This window comes from Labeo rohita, chromosome 23, assembly GCF_022985175.1.
Source record: "Labeo rohita strain BAU-BD-2019 chromosome 23, IGBB_LRoh.1.0, whole genome shotgun sequence".
Taxonomy (NCBI): Eukaryota; Metazoa; Chordata; class Actinopteri; order Cypriniformes; family Cyprinidae; genus Labeo; species Labeo rohita.
In genome coordinates this window covers 14804648-14818081 of record NC_066891.1, presented here as the reverse complement: position 1 = coordinate 14818081, position 13434 = coordinate 14804648, and the positions used below count along the sequence as shown (strand labels likewise).

The 13434-nt window shown below is 35.6% G+C and overlaps 2 protein-coding genes across 3 annotated transcripts; one reads left to right on the top strand and one right to left on the bottom strand.

The window, feature by feature from the left end:
* Positions 1 to 1643: 1643 nt before the first annotated feature.
* fitm2 (fat storage inducing transmembrane protein 2) lies at positions 1644 to 3632 on the bottom strand. The gene is made up of 2 exons (XM_051097298.1): positions 3425 to 3632; positions 1644 to 3179 (listed from the first exon to the last, which is right to left on the bottom strand). Exons 1-2 carry the CDS (start codon positions 3595 to 3597, stop codon positions 2600 to 2602), a joined length of 753 nt encoding a protein of 250 aa, XP_050953255.1. The 5' UTR covers positions 3598 to 3632; the 3' UTR covers positions 1644 to 2599.
* r3hdml (R3H domain containing-like) lies at positions 3159 to 13122 on the top strand. Of its 2 annotated transcripts, none has more exons than XM_051097288.1 (6): positions 3159 to 3244; positions 10878 to 11182; positions 11719 to 11837; positions 11965 to 12067; positions 12408 to 12523; positions 12635 to 13122. In XM_051097288.1, exons 1-6 carry the CDS (start codon positions 3211 to 3213, stop codon positions 12774 to 12776), a joined length of 819 nt encoding a protein of 272 aa, XP_050953245.1. In that variant the 5' UTR covers positions 3159 to 3210; the 3' UTR covers positions 12777 to 13122. The 2 variants fall into 2 exon arrangements, with proteins under 2 accessions (XP_050953245.1, XP_050953246.1); XM_051097289.1 differs by lacking the exon at positions 3159 to 3244 and adding an exon at positions 9441 to 9849.
* Positions 13123 to 13434: the final 312 nt, after the last annotated feature.

Here is a 13434-nt window from a genome sequence, read left to right as displayed (position 1 = left end):
GCTAAAATACATAATGTATTAAAAACAATAAAGCTGAATTATGCAATAACATGAATTATGCATTATAACTAATGACTGCATAGGGCGCCAACGGTCTGACGATTGTTTTTATACTTTACTGAGCGATCTAATCCTTGTTTAATACTGAGTATTTATTTAAATATCCACTTAATCTTTAATATTTCTTTACAACAAAAATGCTACAGCTACTGTAATTACTTCAATATGCGGACATGAAAACGTGTAAACTCAGAGTGAGGGTTTGAGCTTTTGAAATCGGGATGAACATTGCACTTACCTGTTTGATTAGTTGCTCGGATGCGCAGCCATATTGGCGATACTCGGATGTAAACAACAGCATGGATTGCAAGGTTAATGTACTACCGAATATGTTGTTTTGCTAATTTATGCTGTTTAAACAACGGAAAAAACGTGTGAAAACTAAATCATATAGAGAAGGACTTAGTAAGCAAGAAAGGGCACAATATTTTGACAAACTAAAGTTAATAAGTGATATGTATTAATTAAGATATTAACCTAATATGTGACCCTGGACCACCAAAACAATAGCCAATTTGTAGCAATAGCCAAAAATACAATAGCCAAAAATACACTGTATGGGTCAAAATTTTTGATTTTTCTTTTATGGCAAAAATCGTTAAGAAATTAAGTAAAGATCGTGTTCCATTAAGATATTTTGTAAAATTCCTACTGTAAATGTATGAAAACTTAATTTTTGATTAGTAATATACATTGTTAAGAACATTATTTGAAGAACTTTAAAGGTGATTTTTTCAGTATTTAGATTTTTTTGCACCCTCAGATTCCTGATTTTTAAATAGTTGCATCTCAGCCAAATATTGTCCTATCCTAACAAACTAACATCAATGAAAAGCTTATTTATTCAGCTTTCATATGCTGTATAAATCTCAATTTTGAAAAAATGACCCTTACGACTGGTTTTGTGATCCAGGGTCACATATTTCACCTACCTGACCGGAAATGATAAGAACAAACTTGAATATTGTCAGGATTCTTGCCCTGGAAATTCTGGTTCAGTTTGGCCAAACACAAATACCTTTTTGCACTCTTCTCCTTGATTTTTTATAGCTTTTGGCAGTCTATAGTATTCCACGTTTTTCTCAGTCTGACCGGTAAGTACAGCCCAAAATATGACAATAACTGACCATTTTAGGCAGCAATATTTAGCGAAATGTACGTTTCATTCACTTCAGTGGCATTGTTTACATTTAGTGCCACTAATATAGGCGTGAAAACACTCTATAATGCGTTTAACGGATTCTCGTCCATGGAATGCACCACTTCTGCTATTTTGCCGGTTACTCAACACAGGCAAAATGCAGTCGAGGATTTTTTAATCGAGGAATCATACCCTGGTCTAAACAGATGCTCACTGCTCTGCAGTGAATTGGACCTGTCAGAAGATAAAAACAGATGTTTCTCTGATGGCACCCATTCACTGCTGGGGATCCATTGGTGAGCAAGTAATATAATGCTAAATTTCACCAAATCTGTACATTTTACATTTTCAGCAAACCTTTTTTAATCCTTTAATTTGATTTAGAGTTTTACCATGAGACAACAGTGAGAACTAAAATGCACAACAAAATCAGAGGTCCTTAGTTCAAAGCTATTTATTAATTCAAACACCATGAATTAAATAAAAGCACATCTCGGTGATGTGTTGTTATACTAAGAACTTGGTGTCAACACAGTTCAAAATGGATACAGTACAGTAACTCAACATAATAACATGTTGCTGCTTGCTTTCTTTGGAACACTGATGTATTACAACAAGCATAATCGCAATGATAATTGTTCAAAAACATTTTTAATTGACACGCATGAAATGACTAATGGATGTGCCCTCCATAACCAGCATGTCCCATTGTTTGTATTGTGGAATTATTTTACATCTAATTTGCATTGTTCCTCAAACCTGTAAGAAATACAGCCAAATGTTCACTTAAATATCAATCCAGTCCCTAGGCAGTCTTATAATATTGCAAACAGTATATTTTAGATCCTTTTTGTGTCCGTTTTCCTGTGACAAACTGATCAGACGCTTAACATTCAGTCACATGAGGAATGACAACAACTGCTAACGACTAATCTAACAATGGCACGTATGAACGAACAGTAAATTGGCATTCAAACAGAACACATAAAATGGTCCTATTAAAACACAATGTAAATATATATTTTACACAAATACATTACACTGTAATTCTCTGACTTTGTTTAAAATCAATAAATAGCCCGATAAATATTTAAAATATTAGTGTCAAGGGGATAAAACTTTATATATTTACTATTAAAAGCTGATGGTTGCAGGTTGATTACAGAAAGCAGCAGCAGACTACTGTAAAAGCTAAATTTATTGTCAGGTTTACTATTCCAGTTCTGTACGAAGCCACAAACATTTGAAGGCAACAATAAGGTTCAGATGTGACCTCTCAGATTTCAGATTGTCATTTTAGGAACACCAGCTGCCTACCGCCTCACTTGATCTCACAAAACATAAACAGTGCAGATATGTGTAGCTTGTTGTAGTGCATTGTAGCATTAGGTTCTCACACTAAGCATGTTGTTTTTCCTGTGGAGGGAGACCTGGGGAAATAGGCATCGGGTACCAAACAACATAAGTCACGTACCACCCTAATATCCCGCACGACGTCCCTAGAATCTTGTCTATGATATCATGGAAATACACTGAAGTGCATCCGAACATCCATATCCAGATGGCAACAATCGCATTGAGTGCTATATAAAGACATTCAAGACGAATGTTTCTGTCACTCCGCGGTATGTGTAACATGGGCACCATTTCTTGCACAATCACAAGAGAAGAGTAAGTCAAGATGAAGGAGTGTCCTGATATGTCAAATCCATCCCAGATGAATCCGGCCTTCCTGCACGCTGCTTTTGTTGGTATTTCACCACGGCTGATTTGCATGGTGTCTGACTCGTAGCATATACCGGTAATGTCTTCAATGTAGAAAAACGTCTCAGTGCAGGTGTACCAAATCAATGTTGCCACCACTAGTGACGTCAGCCGCCTCAACACAAATGTGTGGCTTTTTTTGTACAGGTTGGAGTAATAGATGAAAGGCACAAGTAAAACAATGGTCCATCCCCAAGAAACTTTCACAAAATATCTGAAAGTGGAAAAAAGAGAAGTGAGAACGAATGAATGACTTTGGAGTCAAACATCAAAGTCAAAGTAAGTTGTCAATGACAAGCATTGTTTTTTTTAACTGCTTAAAACCTATTGCCTTTATATTGCATATTCTTCTTATTGTTATTATTAAAAACGGCACATTTCTACTAAATTAGCACTATAGTGTTTCACTGAGTTCTATCTAGGTAAGGTTCCTACCATATAAAGTAGACTTGTACTCACAGATTTAAAACATTTCTGCTGTTACTGAAGTAGCTCTCCGGCACGAGGCCCATCATTTTCAAAACCGACCCTGTAAACGAAATACAAAAGAACAAATGCGGTAAATAAGTACGGGTACATGGCTGTCTCCAAAGACAAGCTAAACTGTTCACTAAGCTGCCTACTGCAGCCATGTTGTTCTGTGTACTGTGCGTGTTTGAATGCGGAAACAGAAACTGTCCTACTACGAATTCTACTATGGTGACGGGTGTTTGATTAATATTCATGAGCAAGCCTTCGCCATTGGAGAGCTACTAAGCAACGTCGTCGTTAGCTAATCAATATTCAAGTAGAGACGTCCGCCATAGGAAGGTTACTAAACACGTTGGCGCAGCCTGATTAATATGCATGAGCAAAACCATAGCTCTAGTAGGAGTCTAGTAGGAATTTCGCAATCTGAAACCGGGCGAGTTGCTGCTCAATCTGCTGTCATAATTAATTATCACAAAAGTAAGATCTTTCAACGTTGTGTGAGATTATAATACCAGAACAAGAAAAGATGGCAGAAAAGAGGCTGGTTGGATGATGTGAATTTAAAAGTTTGAACAAATATAGTTATTTTAAAACATATCAAAATATATTTACATTTAAAAACAAATCTTCGCGGAATGCACTGATCTATAATAGAGAATATTATATATACATGACGTGGTGGAATGTAGAATGGGTGAGTAACCCTTCATTGTCCAATAGGTGGCACTATAATATAGTCACGAAAACATCTGCTTTTTTTTTTTTTTTTTTTTTTTTTTTTTTTTTTTTTTTACAAGTAACATCGTATCCCATTAAATCGATTTTAGCACACAGCCTAAAAATCTAGATAGACCTGAGAGAACAGACAGTGTTCGGTGTGCAATTATATATATAAAAAAATCATTTTTGAAAATCTTTGTTCAATATGTTTGGTATAATTTAAAAAATTAACTTGGAAAGTTCCACAGGTTTGCCCTTGTTGCACTCTTTATTGGCAGGAGTGTATTTATTCAAACACAGAGTTTCCAAGTATGTGTGCCATTTGGCTATGTTGTCTCTCCATTCTGCTTTCACATATTGTGCCAGACAGAGCAGTCTGACAGGATGTTAAATACTGCTGTTTTAAAAGCGATTGCCATGGATTTAAAAATCATTTGGAAATCTCTGAAGCAGTTACAACTGGAAACAGTACAGGTGCATTTAGACCCTTCTTTCAGTCATTTTATCCAGCTTGGACACTCCTGTATGCAGTCAAGAAGAGTCAAGAGAATAAACGTAATATGATTTTAATGAACTAGAGATCTGTTAGCTGAATGGGCTTAAGATGTCTGAAGGTTTCATGGGAGAACCTAAACCGAATTTATTTTCAATTAATTTTAGATTTATTCATTTGATGTGAAATATCTTATTCAGGTCTGTACTAAATATAAAAGAACATGCATTTTGTATGATCCCTTGAATTTTGGTAAAATAATTGACATTTTGCTGATTCTGCAAGGTGTATGTAAACTAGAAAGTAGAACAGTAATTATATGTTGATGACTGCATGTTTGCTGATCACGTTTACCCTCACACACTTTTGTAAGTGTCTAGACTGGATGATGTCATATTGGAGGAAGTCAGATTGTTTCTGGCCTGATTGTCTAGAGGTGTTCCACCCAAGCTTGACCCATTTCACACTGTCTCACAGAAGGGGGCCTCAATGAGTTATGGCTTCATCTGCTCTTCCTCAGAGCATTCCTGACAGTAAATCTGAAATGTTACAGCTTGACATTGTAAGTGCTTCATAAAGAGAACTTTTCAGATCTGCATATATATAAGAAAAATGTAAAATGTAATTGTTTGATATAGGGTAAAGTCCCACAAACTCTAAAAGAGGATAGTTAAAAAAAACTTAGTCAATCTCATGTCATTTAAACATGTATCATTTCGTCTGTGGAACACACATACAGAAAATACAGTGAAAGCCTATTATTTGTCTACAGGTTTTACATAATAGGTAATAACTATGATTGAGTTTTTCTGTAGCTTTACTGGTAGCAAATGCATAATTGCGTTATAGGGAAAAAGGCAACGAAGAAAGTCTTTTTGTGACAAAGGTCAGAACTCCTGTTATGATGTAGATCACAAGTGCGCTCTTGTCATAAATTAATCTATTACTTTTCCTACATAATTTGTAACACAAAAGAGTGGTAAAATATTTATTTAGGAGTCTTAGACCTTCCCAACGATATATAGTTCATTTATTTGTAAAATGGTGAAGTAAACTTATGACTTATGAATGGTTTTGTGGTCCAGGGTCACATTTTAAACAGTTGTCAATAACAATAGACTGTTTAAAATTGTATATTGTTGTACATGTAAAAAAAAAAAAAAAAAAAAAAAAAGAAAAAAAAAGGAGCTCATAGGGTTACAATATTATTCATCATTATTGTAGATTATTGCTATTTATATTGTAATAATGATTATTAATATCAATACAGAAAACAATATAAACCGTGGCACGTCACATTCTGGCTTCATAGACAAGCATGACATTATCCAAGTCTACCACATGTTATGCAAAAACTGCCCTTATAATCACTAAAACTACGAAATTAATCTTTTATTTCCATCGTATCTACACTGTGTTGTTTAGGATGAGAGAATTCGCAAACTCGTGCACTTTCAGCGCTGACTAATCCGAGCACCTCTGATTGGCCGATGCATTCCTAAATTAACAGAAACGCGTTTGATTGGTTATAAGGCTCAACGCTGCTCAAAACAGTGCCTAAAAGCAATCTGAAGCAGTGTCAGTGAATCTAAATGTAATTGACACTTATCATTCATTTTCACATTTCATTTTAATCACGACAATTATAATATGTTGGGGCATTTTTGTTCATTTTAGTGGCATTTTTGCCACAAGCCCTCCTTAATTGAGTGTGTGTGGGTGTGTGTGTGAAACTGGCAGTGAATGGTACCAGCAACAGCAGGAGAAAACTGAGAAAATGCATTGCTTTAATATTATAGTTAGTTCCTCTGCTGTAAATGTGTTGGTATTAAATCTATGTGTAATAAGAAAACGTGTGGTGTGATTCCTTTAATTCCAGTAACCAATGGTCAGAACAGACCCATTGTCTGTACTCCCTTCAGAACCATCCATCACCATGAAAGGCTACATCACTTAGCAAATTTGTTTTCGGGGCTGCCAAAACAAAGTTTAGACTGCTGACATGAGAAATGGAGCTGCACCAGGGAATGGGAAGCTCTGAATTTATGCTAAATGACGTGATTCATACACAGAAAGACCCAAATGCCCTTTCTATTGCTGTGGAGGAGATAATGGCACAGCTGTGCACCTTTTTAAGTCACTTTATCTCTCTCGTTCAATCCCAAAACGCACAAGGACCTTTCAGCATTGTGCAGATGCAAAGCATGAATGAGATGTAGTCAAGGTAACTGTTATGTGAATGAATTAAGCTGGTTATACCTATAATGTTTTCCAAGGACTGCTTAGGTGCACTGAATGATTCATTTGATATTTCTGCTCAACATTCATCACCTCCTTTGATGACAGCACTATTAAGTATGTGATAGAATTGACAGAGACATGCCTGTAGCTATTTTTAAACGCTACACTCCACAAAGGCTTATTGAAGCTTAGAGTTCTGTATTCATTATATTAGCACATAAAACTGTCAAACAAGACATACCATCAGTGGTATGTCCAAACTAGTGCATTCTGTGTACAAAGGAAAACCGTAAAGGTTACAACATTACGTATGTTAAAAAGTGACATCATATGTTTGTCTACAGAACAAGTTACGGCTTTCTTGCCTATATAGTAAGTCAACAGAAAGTCTTCCAAACAGGCCTCGAGATGAACCTTGACCTCGCCGACCGTGGCAGTTTGAGGATGACTGCTAACTTTTGAAGTTTCCTTTGAGGATGCTAAGCCTTTACTATAAAGGCACTTGCTGAATGCAAAGTTAAAAAGCTAAAATAAAGGCTTAGTTATATTTCTAAATAATGTTGATTTTGATTTTCACTGTATTTTGCTTATAATACAGTATTCATTACTTACAAACTGGAATTCTAAAGCATTGCCATTTAGAAGTGTTAATATCTTTCTGTTCTTTTACTTTTGACTTTATTAGTTAAGAATGATATAACCATATTCACGCAATGGATTGTGGGACTGACAGTGAAGTGGAGCAAGTGCAAACGGAGCATTTAAAAAACCATTAACTCTATGCAAATGATAGGTGCAAAACCCTGAGTTAGTGTTGCCAAGTCCGCGGTTTTCCTGCGAAATTAGGCTACTTGAACACTGTTGCCGCGGTTTGAAGCAACCACAATAACATGCTATTAGTATTTATCCACTGGAATGCAAAGTTTACCAGGGGAATCCCCGCTTAAAAAACCCCGTGTATTTTACCTCCAGAACACCATTTTTACCGGGCGACCCCCACCGAAATGCAATTTGGCTAGTTTTGAGTAGCAGTTGGCGGGTTTTGTTGTGAAAATTTGGCAACCCTGCCTTAGATGGAAAGTGGCTTTCAGTGCAGTCAGTGAGGCAGTTTTTGGTGGATTTATTATTTAAAGTCCCCCTGTAGCCAAAATTTGTATCCCTAAAAACTGATCTTTGATCATCAAAATTACATATTTAAATTTTTTTTTTTTTTTTTTTTTGTGAAAATAATTTTCTCATGCCTTAAAACAGCCTGAATGTAACTCCCCTTGCCTCATTTACTATACGCGGATTTATGAGTATGCAAATTAGTATATTTTGCATGCTAATGATAGGAATCTATCCTTTGACGTGATTGGTTACTTAGTTTGTGACGTAGCAAAAAAGGGCTGTTTCAAACGGTATTTCTAAGACAACCTTTGGGAAACTACAGTTTAAAGGAGAAAATACTCAGCAATGGTGTTGATTAATGGACTGGCACATGGTTTGTATAAAAGCATATTAAAAACACCACACAGAGAAATAAACAACATAAAATCTTGATTTTCACTACAGGGGGACTTTAAATAATATCATATATTTATACCCACCTTTTCCCTGAACGCGGATGTTTCTTCTGCCTCATAATGGAATAAAGCTTTACATTTCTGGTCTCTAGTGTTTTAGTTCACACAGCTTAACCCAGTGCACATTTTTATATGTAATTATTTTTATAAAAGTTTCAGTGTAATTAATTCAGTTGATCTTTTTACGCCATTGCATCCAAATGGAAGTTAATCCATCATGGCGACGCTCATCGGTTACTCCGAAAGTAACAGGCGGATACTGGATCTAAATTAGATTTCAGATGTTGTTTGAGTGCATTAATTGTTGCTGTATTAATATTAGCATATTAAATTAGAAATGAATAATTAAAATAAAGATTTGGACAGCTGTAATAATATGTTGTCTTTAGTAACGTCCTGTTATAATGATATTATTAATCTTGCTCTGACGTTTAGTTTATGCTGAGGCTGCTATTTTCCAAAGGATTGCCTCAATCATTTATAAGTCAGAATCTGTAACTCGATGCTCTCGATGACCCTGTTCAGTAGTTGCTGCAGTCAAAGTTGTGCAGTGTATATTGGCACTGCCCAGAGACTGAGATATTACACATGGCATGTCCTTCCTGGAATCCTAGACAGCTGGGACAATGTGCTGACTGGGCTTTGACTTCAAAATCTGGCCTTTGATTCATAGAACTCCCTTGCTTTTATAAAATCCTTGCCTGTGTTTATTCAACTTATTTTATTGAAACATTTTGCCAGGACGACTAAGTGCAGCTCCAACCAAAGCTCACAAAAAGATTACAAATGTCCAATATAAGCATAATACAGAAACGGATGATTTAAAGGAACAAAAGCCCAATGTAGCCACTATAAACAAGCACTGACAGTTTGTTTTTGAATATTACTTTGCATGCACTGTATGCTATTTTAGTTATGCCCTACAAGTATGATTCTCAATGAAGGATAAATGAGGTAGAAGTTGCCCAGAATGGTGTAAAACAACATCTGAAAATTACAACGGTAATGGAAAGGAAGAGATGTAACTGTTGAAAAGTCATCAATCTTAAAATCCCATTGGAGAGCATGACTGTTTGGAGCTTCCATACCGAGTGTGTGCTGAAAAAGCAAAACCTTCCATTAAATTGTTTCCTGAAGCTCAGGAACATCCCTGTGGGGGAAGAAAAAGAGACAAGGGCTTTTCTTTTACGTCAAATGGCCTTAGAGAGTTGGCCCAGTTAAAGTTCGCTGCCACACATGTCAAAGACGTTGTTTGCAAAGGCCAGAGTTTAAGTGGAGATCTTTTCAGCTGCTCTTCTCCAGGCTGTGCTAAAGTGCTGGAATCACCGCTGAAGGTATGTGCTGTGAAGACCACTCCAGCTGAAGACCTTCAGACCGCAGGACTACATTCATAAGTATATGCCACAATTTACTCTTCAATAGCCATTATGTGTTCACAGAATTTTTTTTTTAAATGATTAGAATAGAAACAATGTATATTTTTGTAAAGGGGTTTGTTGAAAGATCTTTGTTGTCAATGCACTGATGCATTTTCCAAAGTTTAGATGTTAATGTGTATAATATGTGAAAGACTAGTGATGGCATTTGTGTGTAAAGCTTGTCATTTTGTGGATGTCACTTTGATAAGAATATATCATGTGACCCTGCAAAAAACCAGTCATAAGTAGCACGGGTATATTTGTAATACTTTGTATGGGTCAAAATGATCTTTTTTCTTTTATGCCAAAAATCATTAGGATATTAAAATCACGTTCCAGGAAGATATACTGTAAATTTCCTACCGGAAATATATCAAAACTTAATTTTTGATTAGTAATATGCATTGCTAAGAGCTTCATTTGGACAACTTTGAAGGTGATTTTCTCAATATTTAGATATTTTTACACCCTCAGATTCCTGATTTTCAAATAGTTGTACCTCGGACAAAAATAGTTCTATCCTAACAAACCATACATCAGTGGAAAGCTTATTTCAGCTTTCAGATGACCCTTATGACTTTTGTGGTCCAGGGTCACATATAATATAGTTGTAGGTTACAATATAACTACAGGTAACTATAATTGTATCTAAATTAAAAAAAAAAAAAAAACTATAACATGTCAGACTAATATGACTATTTCTATCATTATTTTAAAAATCCAGTTCACACAGAATTGAACATTTTATCACCATTTTACCTCATGTTATTCAAAGGAGATGCAATTATTGGGTGACTATATAAACGTTTGGGTAACGCAGCAAGTAATCTGCTTATATCAATGTTGACTTGTTTATTCTGTTACTATGGTCTATAATAGTCTACAGAAATTGGAGGATTAAAGTGTATTTACACTTGAGCAGGGACTGTACCGTTCCTGAGCTTCTTTTACTGCCTAATACAGTGAGAGATCGTTGACACTGAATTCTCTTTCCACAAATAAAGCACCTGTAGTCGACCAGACGGAAGGCAGAATGATGAATTTGGCCTGCGCTCAGCTGTTCTTTGCTGTCACCTTGTGGACACTGCCGTGCACGACAGCAGCTGTGGCGGTGGACGACCCAAAAGAGCTGCTTCACCTCAGTGAGGTTTCTCTGGAGGCCGTACTACCGAGAAACAGCAGCGACACCAGCGCGCCTCGAACGCGGCGGAAACGCTTCATCTCCAGCAAAGATATGACGGCAATACTGGACTATCACAACCGCGTCCGCTCACAGGCTTTCCCACCAGCAGCAAATATGGAATACATGGTAGGACGTTTTTAGTAGCTTTAGCCTACTATTTTTTCTTTACTAATGTTTTAAGGTTATCAAACACATATAAAAAAAATATTTTTTGATGTAACAATCTGGTCGCTCTTTTCCATGTAATGCAAGGTGACTGAAAATGTCTAACAAAGACCCAAATTCACCATAAATGTATCATAAGTGGCTTGTATTCTGACATTATGTGATATCACATTTATAGGCCTATTTTTAACAATCTTCACTTCAAGTAAACTTGTTAACGGCCACCGAATCATTCATTCAGTGAGTCTGATTTGTGAACGAATCATTTAGCTCTGACTCAAATGAATCGTTTCTCACGATTCAGACATCTAAAGTAAAGCTTTGATATGTTAAATTACCGTAGCTCCAGAAGACTTCCAAAAAATAGAAGAAGTCATGTGGAAAATATCTACCGTTTTGATCCGTTTTGTTGCTTGACATCATCTTAATTCATTGTCACTGTATGGGTGAACTGTTTTTTAATCATTTGTTTATCTATCCTCTCTCTCCTTTGTGAGGTGTGGGATGAGAGACTGGCTAAATCCGCAGAGTCCTGGGCCGCTCAGTGCATTTGGGATCATGGACCGCCTCATGTTTTGCGACACATTGGACAAAACCTGTCCATCATCTCTGGAAGGTACAGACATTTATATCAACATGCAATATATCGGCGCAGTCATGGTATCAAAAACCAAAAACCACATCAGTTCTGGATTATATCTACACTTCTGACTGTGATTGTTAATATTTCTTTCATTTTGCAGATACAGATCAATCATTGACCTGGTAAGATCCTGGTATGATGAAAGACAATATTTCTCCTATCCAAACAGATGCAGTGGCTCGGTCTGCACACATTACACTCAGGTGGGACGCCGAAATACGTATAATATAGAATATTTTATATATAATAACAAAAATAATACTTTAAAAAAAAAAAAAAATTCATTTTTTAAACTGTTTTCAGTTTAGCTATTTATAAAACGTATTATATTTAATATTACTTCTAATATTATTATTATTAATACTGTTTTCAGATCATCTACACTCTTAAAAATAAAGGTACTTTAAATGGATCTGGTTCTGCAGATGTTAAAGGTTCTTTATGGAAGCATTTAGACAAAAAACTTTCTTCTATGGCATCGTGAAGCACCTTTATTTTTTCTAGATGTCTAGATTATTGATTTTAGTATATTTTTTGATTCAGATGGTGTGGGCGACCAGCAATAAGATCGGGTGTGCTGTCAGAAGATGTTCAAACATGTATGTGTTTGGGAGTATGTGGAAACAAGCCACCTTTTTGGTTTGCAACTATTCTATCAAGTAAGAATTTTTTACTGTATCAATCAAGCAACACAATTATTTTAAAGATTTTGGGAAAACTAAAGAAAAGGGAAAATATTCAAACATGTACATGTTTTTCCTCTGTTCCAGGGGGAACTGGGTTGGAGAGGCTCCATATAAAACAGGAAAACCTTGCTCCGCATGTCCCTCAAGTTACGGAGGATCGTGCAATAAAAACCAGTGTGACTCCAGATCAAAATCCAGAAGAAATGCAAGCGGTTTCAGAGGCTAACGAATAACAAATCCCTTAAAATAACAAAAAAAAAATCTCACTAAAAAAAAAATATATATATATATTTTACACAATAGAAACCACTAAAATGTAAATTCCACAATGTTTATTATTTCATGGTCATTTAAAAAAAAATCTTAACAGCATTTAAATGCTAAAAATGTCCAAATAATCAAATGTATAAATGTCAAATTGCATCAACTGTTATTGTCAAATTTGTATTTTTAAAATTACTTTTTTAAGTCGTTTAATGTTTATCATTTGTTGTGTTTCAACGTTATGGACTGTTTGCACTGTTTTACTTATAATTTGTACTAAGTTGCATCGCAGTGACAATTCACATTGGGAGTAAAGCACTTTCGTTCTTTCATTATTATTATTTAGTTCTTTTTGTACAGGTAATAAATTGTCTTTAGACTGGAAAAAAGTTGTATGCTCTGTGGTTTCTAAGTTACTATCTTTTTGAAATGTCTATTGCACTCATGTCACACAGAGGACATGACTGCACTGTAAACACATTTGTCCTCATAAAAACTGACCTTTTATTTACATTTTCTCTTATAACACAGACAGACTGTTGCCAACACCTTCCCAGCAGGCACACAGCCAATAAGTAAAAAAAGAAATAAGTAACTAAATAAATAAATACCAGCAAAGA